We start from the raw sequence: 18,023 nt of genomic DNA, 5'->3' as shown, positions 1-18,023 counted from the left end.
ACTTCATGATTTGTGGAGACTTACAAAGTCGAAGATCAAGGACCAAAATTATCTTGGGTCATCTTCAGTTTCCTTAATAGTCCCCCAACCTTTTTATCTGACCTAACATCTTTTTAACAATATGTTAATAGGTGATATGTTAACTTGACCCACCACTCATTCCCATCAACTTAAGAGGTACAAATGGCATCAGATAGCTTCTAAAATATGTAATAGAGATTCCACTACTCTGTCATTATTTGCCTCCCTGATGTCTCTACCAACGAAGTTTGTAAGCATATTGAATTGTGATTATCTTTTGTTCCATGACTACAGAATGACATGATACTACTTTCACAGCAAATCATTTAGTTCAGGGAAACCTGAATATTTTTTACCAGTACACAGTCACTCACACTTGGCTCAGAATAAAGAATCCCTGTTCACTTTGAAGTAAGGGATGTTGTTTGCACCAACACTTCTTTTTCCTTTTGAAGTGCAAGACATAGAATCAGCTGTTGTAGAATCTTTGGCTCTGCCCTGTCCTTGTCAGTCTCAAGAAAATATCCTTTGCATTGAATCCAGTCCAGTCCTCTCCCCAGATGAGTATACCTGTCCCTCTAGCTTCTGCTCCCTCCCTGCAGAGCTTCATCTTCCTTCCATATGTGAAGGTTCATGTTCATCAGCAACTTGGAAGGATCTGGAATCACCAGGAAATAAGCATTCATCAGTATCTTGTGTAGGATTATTTAGCCCCTCGGGGTGCCCGTGGGGGATTGTGTTGATTAAATGATTTCAAGTACAAACACCCACACTAAAACTAATCAGCACCACAGCCTGAGTTTGAGTTTTAGAGTGCTTACAAAGGGGAATGCCACTAGGCAGAGACTTCTATCACTCTATATTCATAACTGTGGGTACAATGTGAACAGCTGATTCAAGACCCTGCCACCAGGACTTCCATGCCATAATGAATTATCCACTGGACTATGAGCCAAAATATACCCCCTTTCCATTAAGTTGCTGTCATTGGGGTATTCTATCACAGCGATGGTAAAATAAACTATGCCTAAGACTCATCTCAATTTCTACCACACAAATTGGTGTTATTCATTTACTTTCACAATTATTCAGCAATATGGAAATGATGAAACAATACTACTGCTACATTAAGGACTGGGGACTTATCAAGTCTCCACAAAGACAGAGTTCTTTGGGGAGCTCACTAACTACAGAAAACTTTCTTTTAATTTTTAAAATATTTTGCATTTATGTATTTATTGTACGGAAGGGGTGCATGAACATAGAGGTCAGGGGACAACTGACAGGTCTTCTCATTCCAACATGTGGGTTCTGGCAATTGAACTCAGGTCATCAGATTGGGTAGCAAAAACTTTTACGTGTTGAAATATTTCATCAATTCTATTGAAGGAATTTTGACTTTAGCAAACACTTCTCTTTTTCTGTATCTTATGATATTGTACCTGACCATATTCTGTTATTTATTACAAACAGTTTCATTTCTACACGTGGATTTCTTCTTTTAAACCATAACAAAGTATCTTTTTAGGCAAGAGTGACCAGATCAAACACAGAACACGAGGTTAAATTTGCATTTGAGATCAATGATAATGTGTTTTAGTGTAGCATGGAACACATTCATACTGAGTTTGTCATTTTTAATTTGCAATTCAAATTTAAATGGACATCTTGCATTTTTGTTTGATAATTTTCATAACCATATCCAGGACAAACACTTCAATATTTTTCCCTATATCTACAAGGACATGTGACGCAAGGCTGGCTAGGACGTGCAGCCACTATCTAAACAGGCATCAGTTGTGTTATTCCTTTGAGATAATTGGAAAGTGAAAATAATTTCCGTCTGAAGACAGGGACAGTGAGTAATTGGTTCTAGTTCATGCTCACATTATAGTTAAATCAACTCTAAGTTGAAGGAATAGGCTTGCGGAAAATAACATTTCTAATGTGACTTCATAGTATCTCAGTCATCAGGAGAGAAGATAATGGAGATCCAATGTTTTTTTTTAAATTGTTGTTCTCAGACAGATGAAAATTTGTCTTTCAGTCCCTTACATTCCAAATCTGAGTTTTACATGGAGTATTAATATTGTATAGTGAAGATATAGGGCAACAACTTATTCTAGCTTCTGTTATTTTCACAAGTAATCATGAAAATTTAATTTCTTATCCTTTAACTCTGGACTCTGGACTATACTAAACATTATCCTTTTAAGCAGTGAGCATGATGACATGAAATTCTAGGAGCCTTTCCCTCTATCAACCATTATTGACACACACATCCTCATGGGAAGAGGTTGAGCCTGTGTGCAAATATTGTGGAGGTAATCACAGCTATTGTGTATTCAGGCATGTAATAACCATGTCACACCTGGAGGTCAGTGTTCCACACATCTTCTGCTGTCTTCCTCTGGTTTCTGACTTTCTTTACATCGCTTTTTCTGTCATAGTCCCCAAGACCTGGCTGAGGATTATACAGATATTCCATTTGTCACTGGATAGTTAACAGTCATTTATTCTTTTATTTATTCTCAGTACTTTGATCAATTGTAATTTTCCGCAGTCACTGCTCATTAAGAAAGAGGCTCTCTGACCAAAGCTAACAACAACACTATGCTATGGGCATACATGTAGTTACATGGCAATTTACCAAAACAAGAACAGTAACTCTCTACATCGAACACATATTACCTCCATAAACATGGACTTTTGACTAAGTTAACAGTAGCGTGAGAGAATTTTAAGATCCTAAGTAGAATAATAACTATATCATTGATATAGAATTCCCTTCTGTATGTTGTGAATGTGTTTTCTTACCATTGGTTAATAAAGAAGCTGCTTTAGCCTATGGCAGAACAGAATATAGCGAGGCAGGAAATCAAAGCAGAGACAGAGGAGGAAAGAAGGCAGAGTTGGGCAGGTGCCATGTAGCTGCTGGAGGAAAAAGACACTGGACCCTTACCAGGAGGCCACAGTCTCATTGTGATACATAGATTAATAGAAGTGGTTAATTTAAGATGTAACAGCTAGCTAGTAATGGTGCGGGAGAATTGTCTGTATTCCGTCAATCATGTTTTAAATAAACACTGATTGGCCAGACAGGAGGTGTAGGTGGAAAAACCAGACAGGAAGTGGAAATGATGCAAGGAGAGCAGGAGAATTCTGGGGAGGAGGAAGTTGATTCCTCCCACTCCTGCCCAGATCACGGAAGCAACAGGATGTGAGCTGCCCCACTGAAAAAGGTACTGAGCCACATGGCTAACATAGATCAGAAAAATGGGTTAATCAAGATGTGAAAGTTAGCCAGTAAGAGGCTAGACCTAATGGGCCAATCAGCTTTATAACTTATAGAGATCTCAGTGTGATTTTTCTCTGAGACTAAACAGCTGGGGGGCTGGGCCAGGCAGGACAGAAACACAAACAAACCCCCTCATGTTACAGAATGGTGCCCATGTTACAGAATGGTGCCCATGTGGATAACTGAATCCACAGAAAGCCTGGGAACGCTTGGGAAAGATTAAAGCATTTCAGTTTTCAGCCATAGCAGGAAAAAAGCTGCGCTGTTTTAAAATGCCGGCTTTCTGGGCCGTCCTGCCAGGGAAAACTCAGACTCTTTCAAACAGGCAGTCCGGACTATGGAAACACTGTTGCAGCTTGCTTCCTGGCAAGGACCTTGAAACGCCTTAAGAGCTTTTGACTGTTGTTTTCTCCGTATACCTTAGCAAATTAAAGACCCATGTGGTCAAAAAAAGAGAGATATACAGTAAAGAGAGATTCAAAAAGTAAGAAAACCTCTAAATGGTTTACATTGTGTTAAAAATATATACAGACTAAAAGTTAAAGTTCTCAGAGTAAAAAAAAAAAGAAAAATAAAAAAAAAGAACGAGTAGCCTGGGAGGCAGAGAGAGGGATCTCTGGGAGTTCAAAGATAGCCTGGTCTACAGTGGGAGTTCCAGGACAAAGATATGCAGAGACCCTGTCTCAAAAAGCCAAAAATTAAAAGTAAAAGCAAAAGAAATAGAGGTTAAAATAAAGCTGCATAAAGATGGAAAATACACAGAGAATCTTGATACTTTATGCTATTATGCTCTCTTTGAATTGTTTAAATGCTGAGGAAGGAACAACAGCTGCTAAAAGATATTTGCTTATAAATGCTACAGAATTAATCCAAGATAGGTATTTTGAAAATACCCTAGCTACAAAATTAAAGTCAAAAGGTATGTTACTTTGGAGAAGAGATTTATTCAGAGTTAAGAAAAATCATCTGTGACCAAGGGAGACCACCTGAGCAATCTCAGATAAGAACAGATGGCCCAGATGTCCGAGTTCTTCATCCAGAACAAGTTCAAGACTGATCGGACTGAGCTCCCAAAGGTCCAGAAGGAGGAAGAACATGAAAAAGGAAATCAGGACCGCGAGGGGTGCGATCACCCACTGATACAAGGGGACTGATCTAATGAGAGTTCACCAAGGCCAGTTGGACTGGGACTGAATGAGCACGTGATCCAACCAGATTCTCTGAATGTGGCAGGATTCTCTGAATGTGGCTGGCCCGGAGTCTTTCTGAAAAGCCATTGACAATGACACTGGGACTTGCTTCCTCTGCATATACTGGATTTTTTGGGATCCAGTCTGTTTGGATACTCACCTTCCTGGACCTGGAGGGAGGGGGGAGGAACTTGTACTTCCCACAGGGCAGGAAACCCTGACTGCTCTTAGGAATGGAGAGGGAGGAGGAGAGGGAGTGGGGGGAGTGGGAGGGTGTTGGGAGGGGGGCAGAAATGGAAACTTTTATAATTTAATAAACTTTGAAAAAAAGAAAAAAGACTGCTGCCTGAGATGATCAACAGTCACAGGATACTTCAGTCAGGACTTGATTATAACCCTAAATTTTCTTTAGGTCCCCATAAGATTATCAGCACCACTGACCAGCTGGAAGTAGCCTGGAATCCTACACCCACATTCCCAAAAAGTGGACTATGGATATTTTCCTTTTTTTTTTTTTTTTTTTTAAAAAAGAGGGGGAAGTGGTATGGGATAATTGTCTGTATTCTGTCAATCATGTTTTAAATAAACACTGATTGGCCAGGCAGGAGGTGTAGGTGGAAAAACCAGACAGGAAGTGGAAATGATGCAAGGAAAGCAGGAGAATTCTGGGGAGGAGGAAGTCGATTCCTCCCACTCCTGCCCAGATCACCGAAGCAACAGGATGTGAGCTGCCCCACTGAAAGAGGTACTGAGCCACATGGCTAACATAGATCAGAAAAATGGGTTAATCAAGATGTGAGAGTTAGCCAGTAAGAAGCCTGACCTAATGGGCCAATCAGCATTATAACTTATAAAGAGTTCTTGTGTGATTTCCTCTGAGACTAAATAGCTGGGGGGCTGGGCAGGACAGAAAAACCCCAACAAACAAACAGGCCCCCCTCATGTTACATGGTAATATGCCTAAGTCACCAGCCAAATAGTGTTGCAATTAATATATTTTCTATGTGTTTATTTGGGTCTGGGCAGCTGAGAAACCAATGTGCAATATCGTTTTACATATCATATCATACATGGCCAGGTATCTATGAACGAGAGGATATAATTTAAAGAACTTTCTGTTTTGTCCTGTGTCTTTCCTGCTTCTTTTCTGCTCACCTTACTTCTTTTCTGTTGTGTGTTTTGAGACAAGATCTTACACTGTAACTCAGGCTAAACTTGAACTCATGGCCGTCATGTTCTAGCTTTCTGAGTGCTAATATTATAAACATGAGCTGCCATATCTGACTTATATAATTTTCTTTCTAAACACTAACATTTATTTCTAAATTAACAAATATTAGTCTTGTATATTTATATGTGGAGAAACATCTGATGTGCTCAGTTAGCTTGGCTCTGGTTTTGAATACTTTTATAGATAAAGTCTTTCTTCATTACCCAGGGTGATCTCAAATTATTCTCCTGCTTCTGTTTCTCAATTGTCTCATCAGGTGTGTGTACCGCTATGCCCAATTTAATGCGATGGTTTGGTTTCAGTACATAGTGGAGACCAAGTATCCCCAATCTAATTAGCATATTCATTATCTCATTAACTTTTCTCTTTTGTGTTAAGAATGTCAAAAATACAGTATGTTAGCAATTTCCAAATCATAGGCAACAAGCCATGGGAGAAACATATTTATAAACTCAATAGCTGATAGTGAGTTAACAACCAAAATGTGCAAGGAACTCATGTACCTAAATATTAAAAAACATAGGTAAAGGACTTGAATGTACCCTTTCTTTAAAAAATATACAAAAGAGCAACAAACACATAAAAGGGTTCAGAGCATCACTAGTAATCAGAGAAATGCACATCAAAGCTACTATGAGATGTCTTATACTTCTATTAATTATAATGCAATGAAATGAGTATGTCCAAGTGATATTAGTACTCCTGTGTTGGCGGCAGAACACTTATCTAGTAGCCAGCTATCGACTGTCCATCAATTGATGAATAAATAAAGAAAATGTATTATGTATCAATAGTGGAATACTATTCAATCACTAAAGAGGAAAATCCTATCATGTATGACAATGAGAATGAAACTTTTGGGCATTAAGCTACATGTATGAAAGAAACCAGACAGAGAAAAATAAACACTGTATGACTTAATTTATATGTGGAACCTAAAAATGTTGAATTTGTTGAAGCAGAGAATGGAATAGAAATTGCCAAGAATGAGGAGTGGAGATGCAGCCAGATGGTTGGCAAATGGTACACAATTATAAAATTAATAGTTTTAAGGTAAACAGATGTGTAACTTATAGGTATTTAAGGCACAGTATGGTGAACATTATGAATAATACTGTAGTGTTGGTGAGCCTGAGTATCCTTAAGAGGCACACACACACACACACACACACACACACATATACTCAGGTACACACATATATGCACACACATGTGCATGCATGTGCATATATATGTCTAAAGGCTGACTTTTCACCTGTCTCCTTTTTTGCTCTTTTTTTTTCAGGGTAGTTTTCAGTATTTTAAGGTAAAACTGTTCCTATTTTCAGAACTTCTGTGGAAAATGCACACAAAAAAGTGAAAAATTACAAGTAATAAGAGATTTTAATGAATTCACTTTAATACACGGAAAATAAAATGCCCATTTTAGAGAGAGTTTTATACTCACAGATATAGTGAACTAAATGACCTCATTCACAGTTAAAACCAAGTTGTAGCTCAACATATCTATGAGGCTCATCCCCACAAGTTATTGACTGTCTCATAAGGCTACCCTGGCTTCAAGTGCCAATGACAAGCCCTGTGCCACAGGTACTTCAGGTAAAGTGGTTAAAAATGGGCTGTTCCTATAATCTTCTGTTCGGGCTCATTAATTTGAGGAAATGGTTCATGGAACTCAGGAAAGACAGTTTACGTACATTTCTTGTTTGTCCTAAAGGACAGGGATGACCAGACAGTGAAGAGCTGCACAGTGCAAGGTCTAAGGTGGTCCTGAGCACTAAATTTCAGTGCTCTACACTCTAGATGAACAGATGTTATCAGTAACTTAAAAACTCTCTGAATCCTACTATTTCTGGGCTTTGGGAGATTTCTTTATGTGGACTGCATTGATCAAATCATTTCCCAACCCTGATTAGTTCAGTCTTCAGTCATCCTTTCCCTGGAGGCTTCACCATGGAGCTGGAGTTCAAGGTTGGAAGGTCTCGCTGGTGGCTGGTGACCAGTCCTCTTCACCAGCAATATGTCTAAGAGGAAAAGCCATTTTTATTATCTGATTACCACAGTCTTCAAGCTGGATTGCAATCATCAATAATCTGGTATATATGTAATGAAAATACCTTTTTATAATAAAACACGGAGATATTATTTAACTCAAGTCTACATAAAACCAATCAAAATATTTGTTATACATCAGAAAATTCACATTGTGAAAATAAAATTATATAAAGCATCAACATTCTTTGACGATAATGATTAAAAGTCAATAATTACATACATTCTGAGTCTCTAATATTAACTTTAATTTTCATCCTTATGGAAAGAATTGATTGAAAACCTTCAACCTTGTGTTTTGATTTTTGTCTTCCTTATGAGTTACTTTTTCTGTTCTTTCCCTTTTTCTTTTGGCAGTGCTAAAAATGAAATCCAGAGCCTCATGCATGTATGAAAGTGATTCTAGTGGTGAAGGTCTGGGCAGGGTGTTTTGCGTTCTTGACATTCTATTAAAGAATCAAGATGTGCACATATATACAATGTGCAAAATAGCAAGAGTCATTTATTCAAAGTAAAGCAATAGTACAGATTCCAAAGTAATGTTCTATCAAGATTAACAGGAGGCCACACAAGATATTCAAGGGCCTAGTGCTTTTGATTACATAATTAAAAGGAAGGAGTAGGCTAGTTATTAAGGGATGTAGTTTGTGTGTTACTATATTTTGATTGATAGATTAGATGATGTCATCATTTTTCAAATGTTCATGTTTCTTTTATAATACATCTGATTTTAATCATATGTATACCCAACTATTCATAGGCATAATATGTCAAATAGGGTATTCTCCTCCAAAGGTCACTTTAAGTACATAGTTTGATTTATAGCAAATTCACCCAAAATTAGTTGAGGCCAGTTTCGTGTTTCTGGTCTCTTACTGAAGTCATAGGAGAATATGCTTGAGTAGAATTGGTCTAAGTTTGATGTACATTAACAGGAGGAGAAATCTACTTCACTTTTTCAGACAGGAGTGTGATACAGCCTGGTGCAGGTGTGTATCCTACAGGTTGCTAGGTCCATTTGTTGGAGGGGTGTGTGTGTGCAGGTGAGGGATCTAAGCTGCCAAGTGCATCATTAAAGGAGGGTTTTGTGCATAGAACAGGCCAAGTGAAGTGCTTGGTGAACAAACCTTTGGTTGCCTGCTTCAGAAGTGCTCAGCCAATGCTGTCTTCTGAACATGATGTGGCTGATGGCACCCATGAACTCACAGCAGCTATAGTTGCCCGCACAAGATCAAGGCAGTCAATATTCCAGCACAGATGGGTGAGGACCTCATGAGGCCCTACCCCTAGCTGGGAAGTTACTGATGCTGATGTCTGCTGAGGTACAAAGGGCCTTTTTCATTAGGTGTGTGACTACTGGGTGGTTGTGCATTCTCTAGTGAAATGCCCCATAGTCATGTATGCATAGTCATGCATGGGTAGCATTATGCACCATTTGAACTCACAAGTTTATAAAAATAAGAGGACATGAAATTGGGAGAAGGATGTTTTAGGGGGACTCTGGATAGAGTTGAAGGAGGGAGTAGGGGATGAATCTGATCAAAATGAAATATATTCATATATGAAATTCTCAAATAATAAATAAATAAATAATAAATGAAAAACCATGTGCACTCACTGAACTCCTAGCTATGACTATTTAATAATATGCCCTATGGATTTTTGCCATGTCATTGGTTATGATATCTCTCATTGTTTAGGACCCATTTCTTGTCTATAGAAATGCTCTTATTGTGAACATCAGTCATTTTTAAAAAGCAAACACTTGGGATAATGATCAGCTGGCAGATGCAATGTTCATTGGGTCTTGATTTTCTTATCCTCTGTAAGATGTCAGAGCTGTCCTCTGTTTTTCTGAAGACTTGAAGCTTGGTGTTTCTACCCAACTGTGCATATTCTGAGATTGGCCTTTCTGTGATGTGTCCCTTGAGTATACATAGCCTGTGTTATGGCAATAAGGTTGTAGGGAAAAGAGCTATGGTTGTGTTCTAAAAATAGAAAAAAATCATTTTCTATCCATTTTTCCCATGTCTCAGTAAGCCTGTTCAATGCATCCACAATGCTTTGGGCAGTTACATTAAGCCATCTGGTGTGTTCCCTGATGACACCACTTTCACTTAGTTCTTGACAAATCTTCTGACAAATCTAACAAATCTTGACAAATCTAATGAAGTCTTATCTTTGGCTTTTCTGTTTGTTTGCATTTTGAGACAAGGTCTCACGTGACTCAGATTATCCTTGAACTCCTTTAACCTTTGCTTCTACCTCCCAAATACTGGGATTACAGGCCTAGGAAGCATGTCCATACTCCTTTCTTGTCTTAAACCAGTCTATGAACTTTTGAGAAGGTGTTAAGTTCTTGAGCCGTTCCAATTTATGAGTTCCATGGATGCATCATCCCACCCCATAAACAACACTTTTGACCCTAATATCACTCAGATTAGCATCTAAGATGAAGACGGATAATCTATTGAATGCCCCAAGGTCTCACAGCTCTTTCAACTGAATATTATTAAAGAAAGAGCTGCCCTGGCTGCAAGGGCTGGCTCCTTTCATCATTTTACCTTTCAATACATGTTTGGCAAAAGGATTAATGTAGTTGTCGGAGGAAAGAAGCTGGTAAGCTCTAAAGAATCTAATTTTAAAATGAATTTTCTATCCCTTGTCAAGCTTCCAGCATTGAAAAAAAAAAGCAAAATGTACTACTTAGATAGTATCTGGTGTACTGTGTTCTACAGTCTGCCTCTTTATTGAAACCTCCTGTGGCATGAAACTCACAGAAATATCTCTTAATGAAAAGCTAGCCAGCAAGAAAGAAGTAATAACGACATTTTATCTTTTTGGCAGTCTTCTAATAAAAAAGAAATGAAAGCAAAGCATGTTCATTTTAATTGATGAAAGAAAGATGGATTTCATAAAGTTGAAAAGGCAAATAAATCCTGCTAGGAGCAAACAGCACCTCTGCATGTCTTTGTGAGAGTTGTCAAGCATTGCTCGGATTGAACATGAATTAGCTTTCTGGTAATCATCTAGTTTTATGTTTAATCTTCCTAGGATTAGCATCATTTTTAATTTATGATGCCATATTCTTAATGATTGACACAATGTCTGATATCAAGTTGATGTTCAATAAATTATTCTCGAATGGATGAATAAAAGATAACACCTCCTCTTCTGCAGTGATTTATTACCTAACTGGGGGAAGAAGACAGGAATACACACAGAAACAAATGATGCTTTCTATCATTTATCCACTGTTAATTCACTCACTGCTGTGTTATTAACTTTATGCTTTTTGTGGATAGTCTTAAAGGTGGTGAAAATGGGTTCTGCATCAACCTCTTCCTATTTCTTTCCATGCTTCAACTTAAGGCTTGCCTTCCAACTTAGAATTATTGTTCACTCTGGTGGGCATGCTTGTTATCCTCACTAGCTGAATAACTTTTAATCATCCCAGAAGAAATGTCATTTCTTCCTGGAAGGCCTCCATGATTGTCTGGCAAGATTATTTTTCTCTGATATATGTCCTAGAGTAATATTAGGAATTGCGTTGTGACGACGATCCCTGACTGTCTTTCCTGATAAAATGTGAGCCCTGTGAAGGTAAGGGAAGGCTTCTATGTTGTTCTATTCACTAGGGCTCAGAAGAGCAGATATTCAATAAAGGCTAACATAATAAGTAGACACTGCATTAGTCTGGTTTCTGTTGTTATAGCAAAATAATTGAGAATGAGATATTCAGAAAGTAACAATATTGATTTTGTCTTACAGTTATGGAAGGCCAAAAACACAGAGTTAGTATAGAGCTGGTTTCTGGTGAGGGCCTCATGCATAGTAGAAAAGCAGATGAAGACGCATGATGATGAGAGGCATGCAATAGAAGGAGAAGATGTGCAGGCTCGCTTTATTTCTTTTTTAACTTTCTATTTATTTATTCTTTGTGTCTTTCAAATTATGCATCTCTATATCATTTATTGTCCTGTCTCTTCCTATCTGTGCTCTGCCCTTGCAACATATCCCCAAATAAAATAAAATGAAATCTAGGGGAAAAAAACGCCACAAAAACAAAATGGAAAAATCAATCTTATCATGGAAGCTGTAGTGTGACAGACACAGTGAGTCACAAGAAGTGCTCGTTGCAAGGGTCTCGTTAGAGGCCTCTAGTTTCTGCTACACTATGGATGCTGGGCTCTCTCTGGGACTCCTCTTGGTTATCCTGTTGTTGTCTTATATTGTGGAGATTCTGCAGCTTTGGCTCTGCAGGACCAATCCCTTCGTGTGGTCCAGCAGATAATAGATGGGGTGGGTATTGGGGTGGGCCAACTCATATCTCTGGTTCTGGGACTGGGTAGTTACTGCTTTGGTCAGCCCACCAGCTCTCCCTTGTCCTCACCATCAGGGTGAGCTCTCCAGCATTGCCCTGGCTGGTTCACTCCTTGCTACCATGAGCAAGGGGCAGGGCCAGTTCTCCCACTTTCATGTCCTCAGGGTTGCTCTCCCACACTACACCTTCAGTGCCAGCTCTACTGTGTTGCCCAGGTGTGAGTGATATGGGGGTGCTGCAGCTGATGAGAGGCATGGACAGCTCTCCTGCTCTTATTATCTTATGATCAGCTCTTCACCTGCCTTAGGTGTTGATGGGTGGTGGGAGGGCATCTCTCCCCTGCCCTTGCTGCCACATGACCGATGAGTAATGGGGACACTTCTCCTATGCTCACAACTTTGGAACTGCCTCACCACACCCTTCCAACAGGAATGGCTCTTTTGTGGTGCCCAAGCAAGGGGTAGGAATTCAGGCTTTCTTTATAACAAACTTTTTATAATAACATGCTCTTCAAAACTATATTAATTTATTGATAAGGAGGAGAACTCATAATCAGAGGTTTAAATGTCAAACTGTTTCTCAGTACCATCTCCTTGAAGAATTAACGTGTACTCTAGTAGAAAGAAACCATGTTAAAAAAAAACATATCGGATACCTCCCATATGAATATTAAAGGAACTCCTTGAAGTTGGTAAGGGGCTTTAGAGCCTGAGCTTGGTCTAGAATTCATAGCAATGCAGAAACCTGTGTTAATGTTCAAAGAGTATATATGATGGACCAGGAGCATGGCTATCCTCTAGAACTTGTTAGAAATGCACTTCTTTTGAGCCAGGAGGTGGTGGCACACACCTTTAATCCAAGCACTCGGGAGGCAGAAGCAGGCAGAACTCTGAGTTTGAGGATAACTACAAGAGCTAGTTCCAGGACAGGCTCCAAAGCTACAGAGAAACCCTGTCTCAAAAAACAAAAACAAACAAGAAAGAAAGAAAGAGAGAGAGAGAGGGAGGGAGGGAGGGAGGGAGGGAGGAAGGAAGGAAGGAAGGAAGGAAGCAAGGAAGGAAGGAAGGAAGGAAGGAAGGAAGAAATGCACTTCTTTCGGCTTTCTGCGCAATCCAGATTGTTGAGTATGCATGCTCAAGTTCAGAAGCACTGTTTTTGTTTTGTTAATAAAACAGAGAAAGACGACAGACTAGAGGGACTGTCTCACCTAGGGGACTGAGGACTCAATATAGGCCTGGATGACTTCAATGTAGGGACAGAAATAACCTTAGAAACTCTTTAAGGGCTCTGGTTCCCTATTACCAAGGTGTGAGTTCTGATTCAACCCATTTATATCTTATAAAGTAAAAGGTAAAGAGCTAGCTTTGTTCAAAGGAAGAAGTGTGTTTTTTCCAGACACCATGGAACTCTTCGAGCTTTCTTTTGGTCTCATTGTCAGGTGGACACAGGGAAGTACCAGTCTGTCTTCGGCTCAAAACCTTAGATATTCAAGACTTTGATTGAAACACTGTTGGAAAAAAGCAAAAGTGGTTTCAGCAGATCCTATTAAGATCATCTCCACCTGACGTGATTCAATTGCAAGTTAAAAAGGGGTACAGGTTGCAGAAGTCCCCAGTCTCAGGGAGCTATGCATGAAGGTGAATGCAGACGGGAGTGGTAAAGAAGAGGCCAGTGTGGGCTGCTTGCAGGATGAGATGGCTCGTCACTCTCTGTAGTAGGGTTGTAGGTAGAGGTTCAGGGTTCAAGTGTCTGGAAATTTTAGAATCTAAGTATATTGTTAAGTTTTCTCCTTGTTGACAAAATACCTCACAAGAAACAATGCAGGAGAGCAAGGGTTTATTTTGACTCACTGAGTGGATGCAGTCCATCATGGCGGAAAAGGCATGGTGGCAGGAAATGTTCACATTGTGCATCTCATCTAGTCAGGAAGCAGAGAGAGACGAATCTCATCTGCTTTCTCTTATTTTCCTTTTTCACCTTGGGTACCCAGCCCCACAGGACAGTGCCACCCATGTTTAGATTGGGTTTTCCAATTCAACATCTCAGGAAACACTCTCACGGACACACCTGGAGATGTGATTTCTGTATGATTCCAAAGCCTGTCAAGTTGACAATGAAAATAAACATGTTAAGAACAAGACCCTTCTGCCTTTGGTGATTTTCAGCAACAGATGGGCTCTACTTACTCTTCCTAGTCTGTGATCAACTGGAGCACCAAGTCCTTTAGTGACAAGTGGATTTAGGGAGTAAAGTAAGATCAAGTACACGTTTGCCTTTGGTTCTTTTCCACTTGACAGCTCACTGGAGCTAATTCCTCTGAGAGTGACAGTTCCACTACCTTGAACAGAAGCACATCACCCCAAAAGTTACCCACTTCTCGCTTTTAGTTATCAAAGGTGACCTTTCTACATCCCTGTTTTGCCTGATCTCTTCAGCTTAGGCATTTATAGTCCTGTCAAATGACTCCTGTATTTTCAAAGGCCATAGTCCCTAGATATCCAACCCAAGGTTGGATAAAAATAACTCACTATTGGGAAGTCCTGAATCCCACTTGCCTAGCCAAGGCCTCTCCCCTCCCATCACCAACTTTCTAAGAACCATCCTCCGTGGTTTACACTACAGATGCATTGAGTTGTTCAATAGGCAATTGGTTGCATTATTTCCCTTGTGGCACTGGGGGTTTAAGGGTTTGTCTGGGAATAGGCTCTACCACTGAGCTTCCCGTCCTCTAGTCTCCTACAGATTACTTTTTTCTTTGTCTTGTAGAAGTGTGGAAAATTGAGTGTCTTTAGGTTATGTGCTTCAGCACAAGTTAGGGCAGTCTTTTGCAGTTAACTAAACAGTGGTGTGGTGTGGTGTGTGTGTGTGTGTGTGTGTGTGTGTGTGTGTGTGTGTGTGAGGGGCAGAGCAGATAATTGAAATGGAGGTGACCAGGGCTGGGAATGATAATTCTGTTAGGTCGATAAGGTGAGCCTTGAACTCTTCCTTTTATTGTTATTACTGGAAGGGGGCAGATATTAATCAAACATCTCTGAGGTACGATGTGATTTTAATTGTTGTATGTATGTGGGTGTTTTGCCTGCATATATGAATGCAGCATGCGTGCCTGGTGTCCACTGGAGGACAGAAGAGAGTGTGGGATCTCCTGGGACTGGGATTTACAGATGGCTGTGTATATTGAACAGGGGTCCTCTGTTAGAGCCATCTCTTGAGCCCCACAAGGTGACATTTTTAACACAATTTTACTTTCTAGCATTTGTTTAGTACTTTGCTTTCTTCTTTTGTAAAATGGGTCATTGTGAAGTTGAACAGGAATCTTGCACAATGAGTTTAACACAATGCCTGGCTCTTGCAAAGCTCTCAATCTTTGATTCTTCACCCCGATTAAAAGAATTTCCATCCTCTCAGTTGCATAGAGCGATTGCGAGGCTGATTGGAAAATACTTAACCGAAAGCAAGGGGTTGTTTACTCAGGGGAAGGACTTTGTTGTTCTAGGTCACAGTCTCAGCTGGGGTGTCCGCCCTCCTTAAGCCTGGACCATCGGGCAAGGGGCGGGGGCGAGTACTTGCGCAGTGGCAGGAGGGCGGGGCTCAGAGTCCAGGCACCCCGCCAGCTTATAGCTGCTCTGCCAAGGCACTAGTGTGAAGGGACAGTACGCAGCGCGGCTACAGGCAGAGGTCCTGACACAGTAGCGGGCGACTTGGGCGGCCTGGAACCTAGCGAGCACCATGAGCAACAAATGCGATGTGATCGTGGTGGGGGGCGGCATATCAGGTCAGTCGACGCTGTGAAATCCTGCTGCTATGTTCTCAGACAAGTGGCCAGCTCAAGGGAGGCCAGCAAGGCAAAGGGGCGGGGGCGGACCCCAGAATCCCGACTGTTGCTGTACCACTGTCCTTGTGGGTGGAATTGTGGTGTGTTCTTTTTGGGGAGTGGATTCAGTGAGTCCCTGGCCACAAATGGAAGACTGGAAGCTTGTTGAGGGTTTGGTGTTAGACTTTGATCCTTTTCTCCAAGAATCCTGCTAGAATTCTCCAGTTGAAGGGAAAGGGAACTGGAAAGCTGGAGACATTTGAGGTTGTGAGATCCTCAAAGGTCGGAAATTGGTTCCAGATTGATCTAGACACGTTACTTATTTAGAAAAGGCAAGCAACAGGTTTTTATCTTGTCATTGATCGAGTGGTCTTGAAAAAGAAAAGGAGTTAGATCCTGTTGCCAAGCATAGCTCAGACTTCCCGAATTCTCTGTGGCCCCCTGATTGCTATGAGTTCAACAGAGCTTTTTCAGCAAATGCTGCTTTTAGCCCCACCTACCCTGGCAGTCTCTCTGTGAGTATCCTAGGGTTACCAAACTGCTACTAGGCCCAAGTCCACTCCATATTTGGTAAGAACGGGGACAAAGACTGCCCATCCATAGGGAGACTATGGAAACAACAAAGATATGAAGCACAGAAGTCAGAGCTGGGAGGGGATTATAAGGAATGGAACTCTCTAGAGAATGTCAGGCAGACTCCAAGTCTTAGGGCCAGTGAGAATAAGCAATGCTCTCATCATAGGCAATTTAACTGGTACCTAGATTCTTAGAAGGTGCTATCAAAATCTGTAGAGAAATTGTTTAAGGACTTGCCTTCCATTGATCTTAAAGGACCATATTTTTCAGGAGATCACCTTTCTTCCTGTCATGAGCACTGGACAGGGTGACCTGACTCTGGGAACCAGAGAGAGGCCGCAAGCATTGAACATTGTGTGCTGATCTTGGTTCTGTTTTCATGGCAGCCCTCCTCACCTCTGGGTCAGAGCTTGGATTAATACCTCTGTGCAGCCAGCCATGTTGAACTTACCCATGGGAGGCAAGCAGCCTGGCACTGCAGATGCATTGATGCGTGAGCACAGTGTGCTGAGGTGTCAAGAGTGGACACACATTCAGCTTTCATGGCAATGCTTTTCCTGTCTTCTCTCTAAGAGAAACTTGGATGTCAAAGCATTTCCCACCTAGGTGCCATAGACGATATTACTGCTCCAGACACTATCTTGCTCAACACCCTGTCTTGTGAGAAACTAAACCTTTTCTTTTCAGGCCACAAACTAAAGTCTTTTACTTTCCCAAAAAAATGTGGGGGTTTCTACTTTGCCCAATTTTTTTTGGTCTTTCTGATTTATACCTCAAACCTTCAACAGAATGCTTGGGTCTTAGTGGTGCCTACCTTTAATACCAGAACTAGGGAGGCAGAGGCAAGGAAATCTCTGGGTTTGAGGCCTGGTCTACAGAGCAAGTTCCTGGATGGCCAGAACTAAATACACAGAGAAACCTTGTCTTGAAAAACCAAGAAAAATAAACAAACAAACAAAGAACAAAACAAAAGAACAGTGTGTTTCTATTTTCAGTGCAGAGAGCAGAAGTCCCAGACTCCCCATACCATGCAAGGCCTCTGCCTCCGAGCTACAGCTCCAGTTTCTGTGCTCCAAACCTTCAAACTCACAGAAATTATTCATGTTAGACTTGCACAGGAGAGGTGTATAAAGGTTTAACTGCTTTCATAAACCTGGATGAACCTCTGCATTAACTCTGATAAACACAAGTGGATGATAAGAGCCTTCCCTTTGTCCAGAATTTTGTGTGGAATGGATATTGTTCTAATGAAAGCAAGAGGTTCAAGGCCCAGACTTGCTATATCTGCTCCTTGCAGATAACATCAGCAAATCATAATCAGATTATAACACTATTGTGAAGGGTAAGTGAAAAATGCGAGTTCTGGTTTTGAAAAGTCTAAAATATGGCACCCAGGGCACTGAAGGTCTCCAAATGGAAGATAGATGCACATGATAGCATGCTTTCAGATTCCCTGTGATAGGAAGGATGAAGCAGGAGAACAGGAGGACCAAAAGTTCAATGCCAGCCTCCTGTAA

The 18,023-nt window shown here is 40.6% G+C and overlaps 1 protein-coding gene across 1 annotated transcript in view; it reads left to right on the top strand.

Annotated features, from left to right (window-relative positions):
* The first annotated feature begins 15,734 nt into the window (after window positions 1-15,734).
* The window catches only part of Maob (monoamine oxidase B), a 102,545-nt gene continuing 100,256 nt past the window's right edge, over window positions 15,735-18,023 (top strand). The window contains exon 1 of the mRNA XM_048461358.3: window positions 15,735-15,891. Coding sequence (XP_048317315.1) covers window positions 15,846-15,891 — 46 coding nt within the window. The 5' untranslated portion in view covers window positions 15,735-15,845. The remainder of the gene's footprint in view (window positions 15,892-18,023) is intronic.

Source organism: Myodes glareolus, chromosome X (genome assembly GCF_982192425.1).
Source record: "Myodes glareolus chromosome X, mMyoGla1.1, whole genome shotgun sequence".
In the NCBI taxonomy this organism is placed as follows: domain Eukaryota; kingdom Metazoa; phylum Chordata; class Mammalia; order Rodentia; family Cricetidae; genus Myodes; species Myodes glareolus.
Note: the sequence above shows the minus strand (reverse complement) of the source record. Positions and strands in the feature narration are given on the sequence as shown.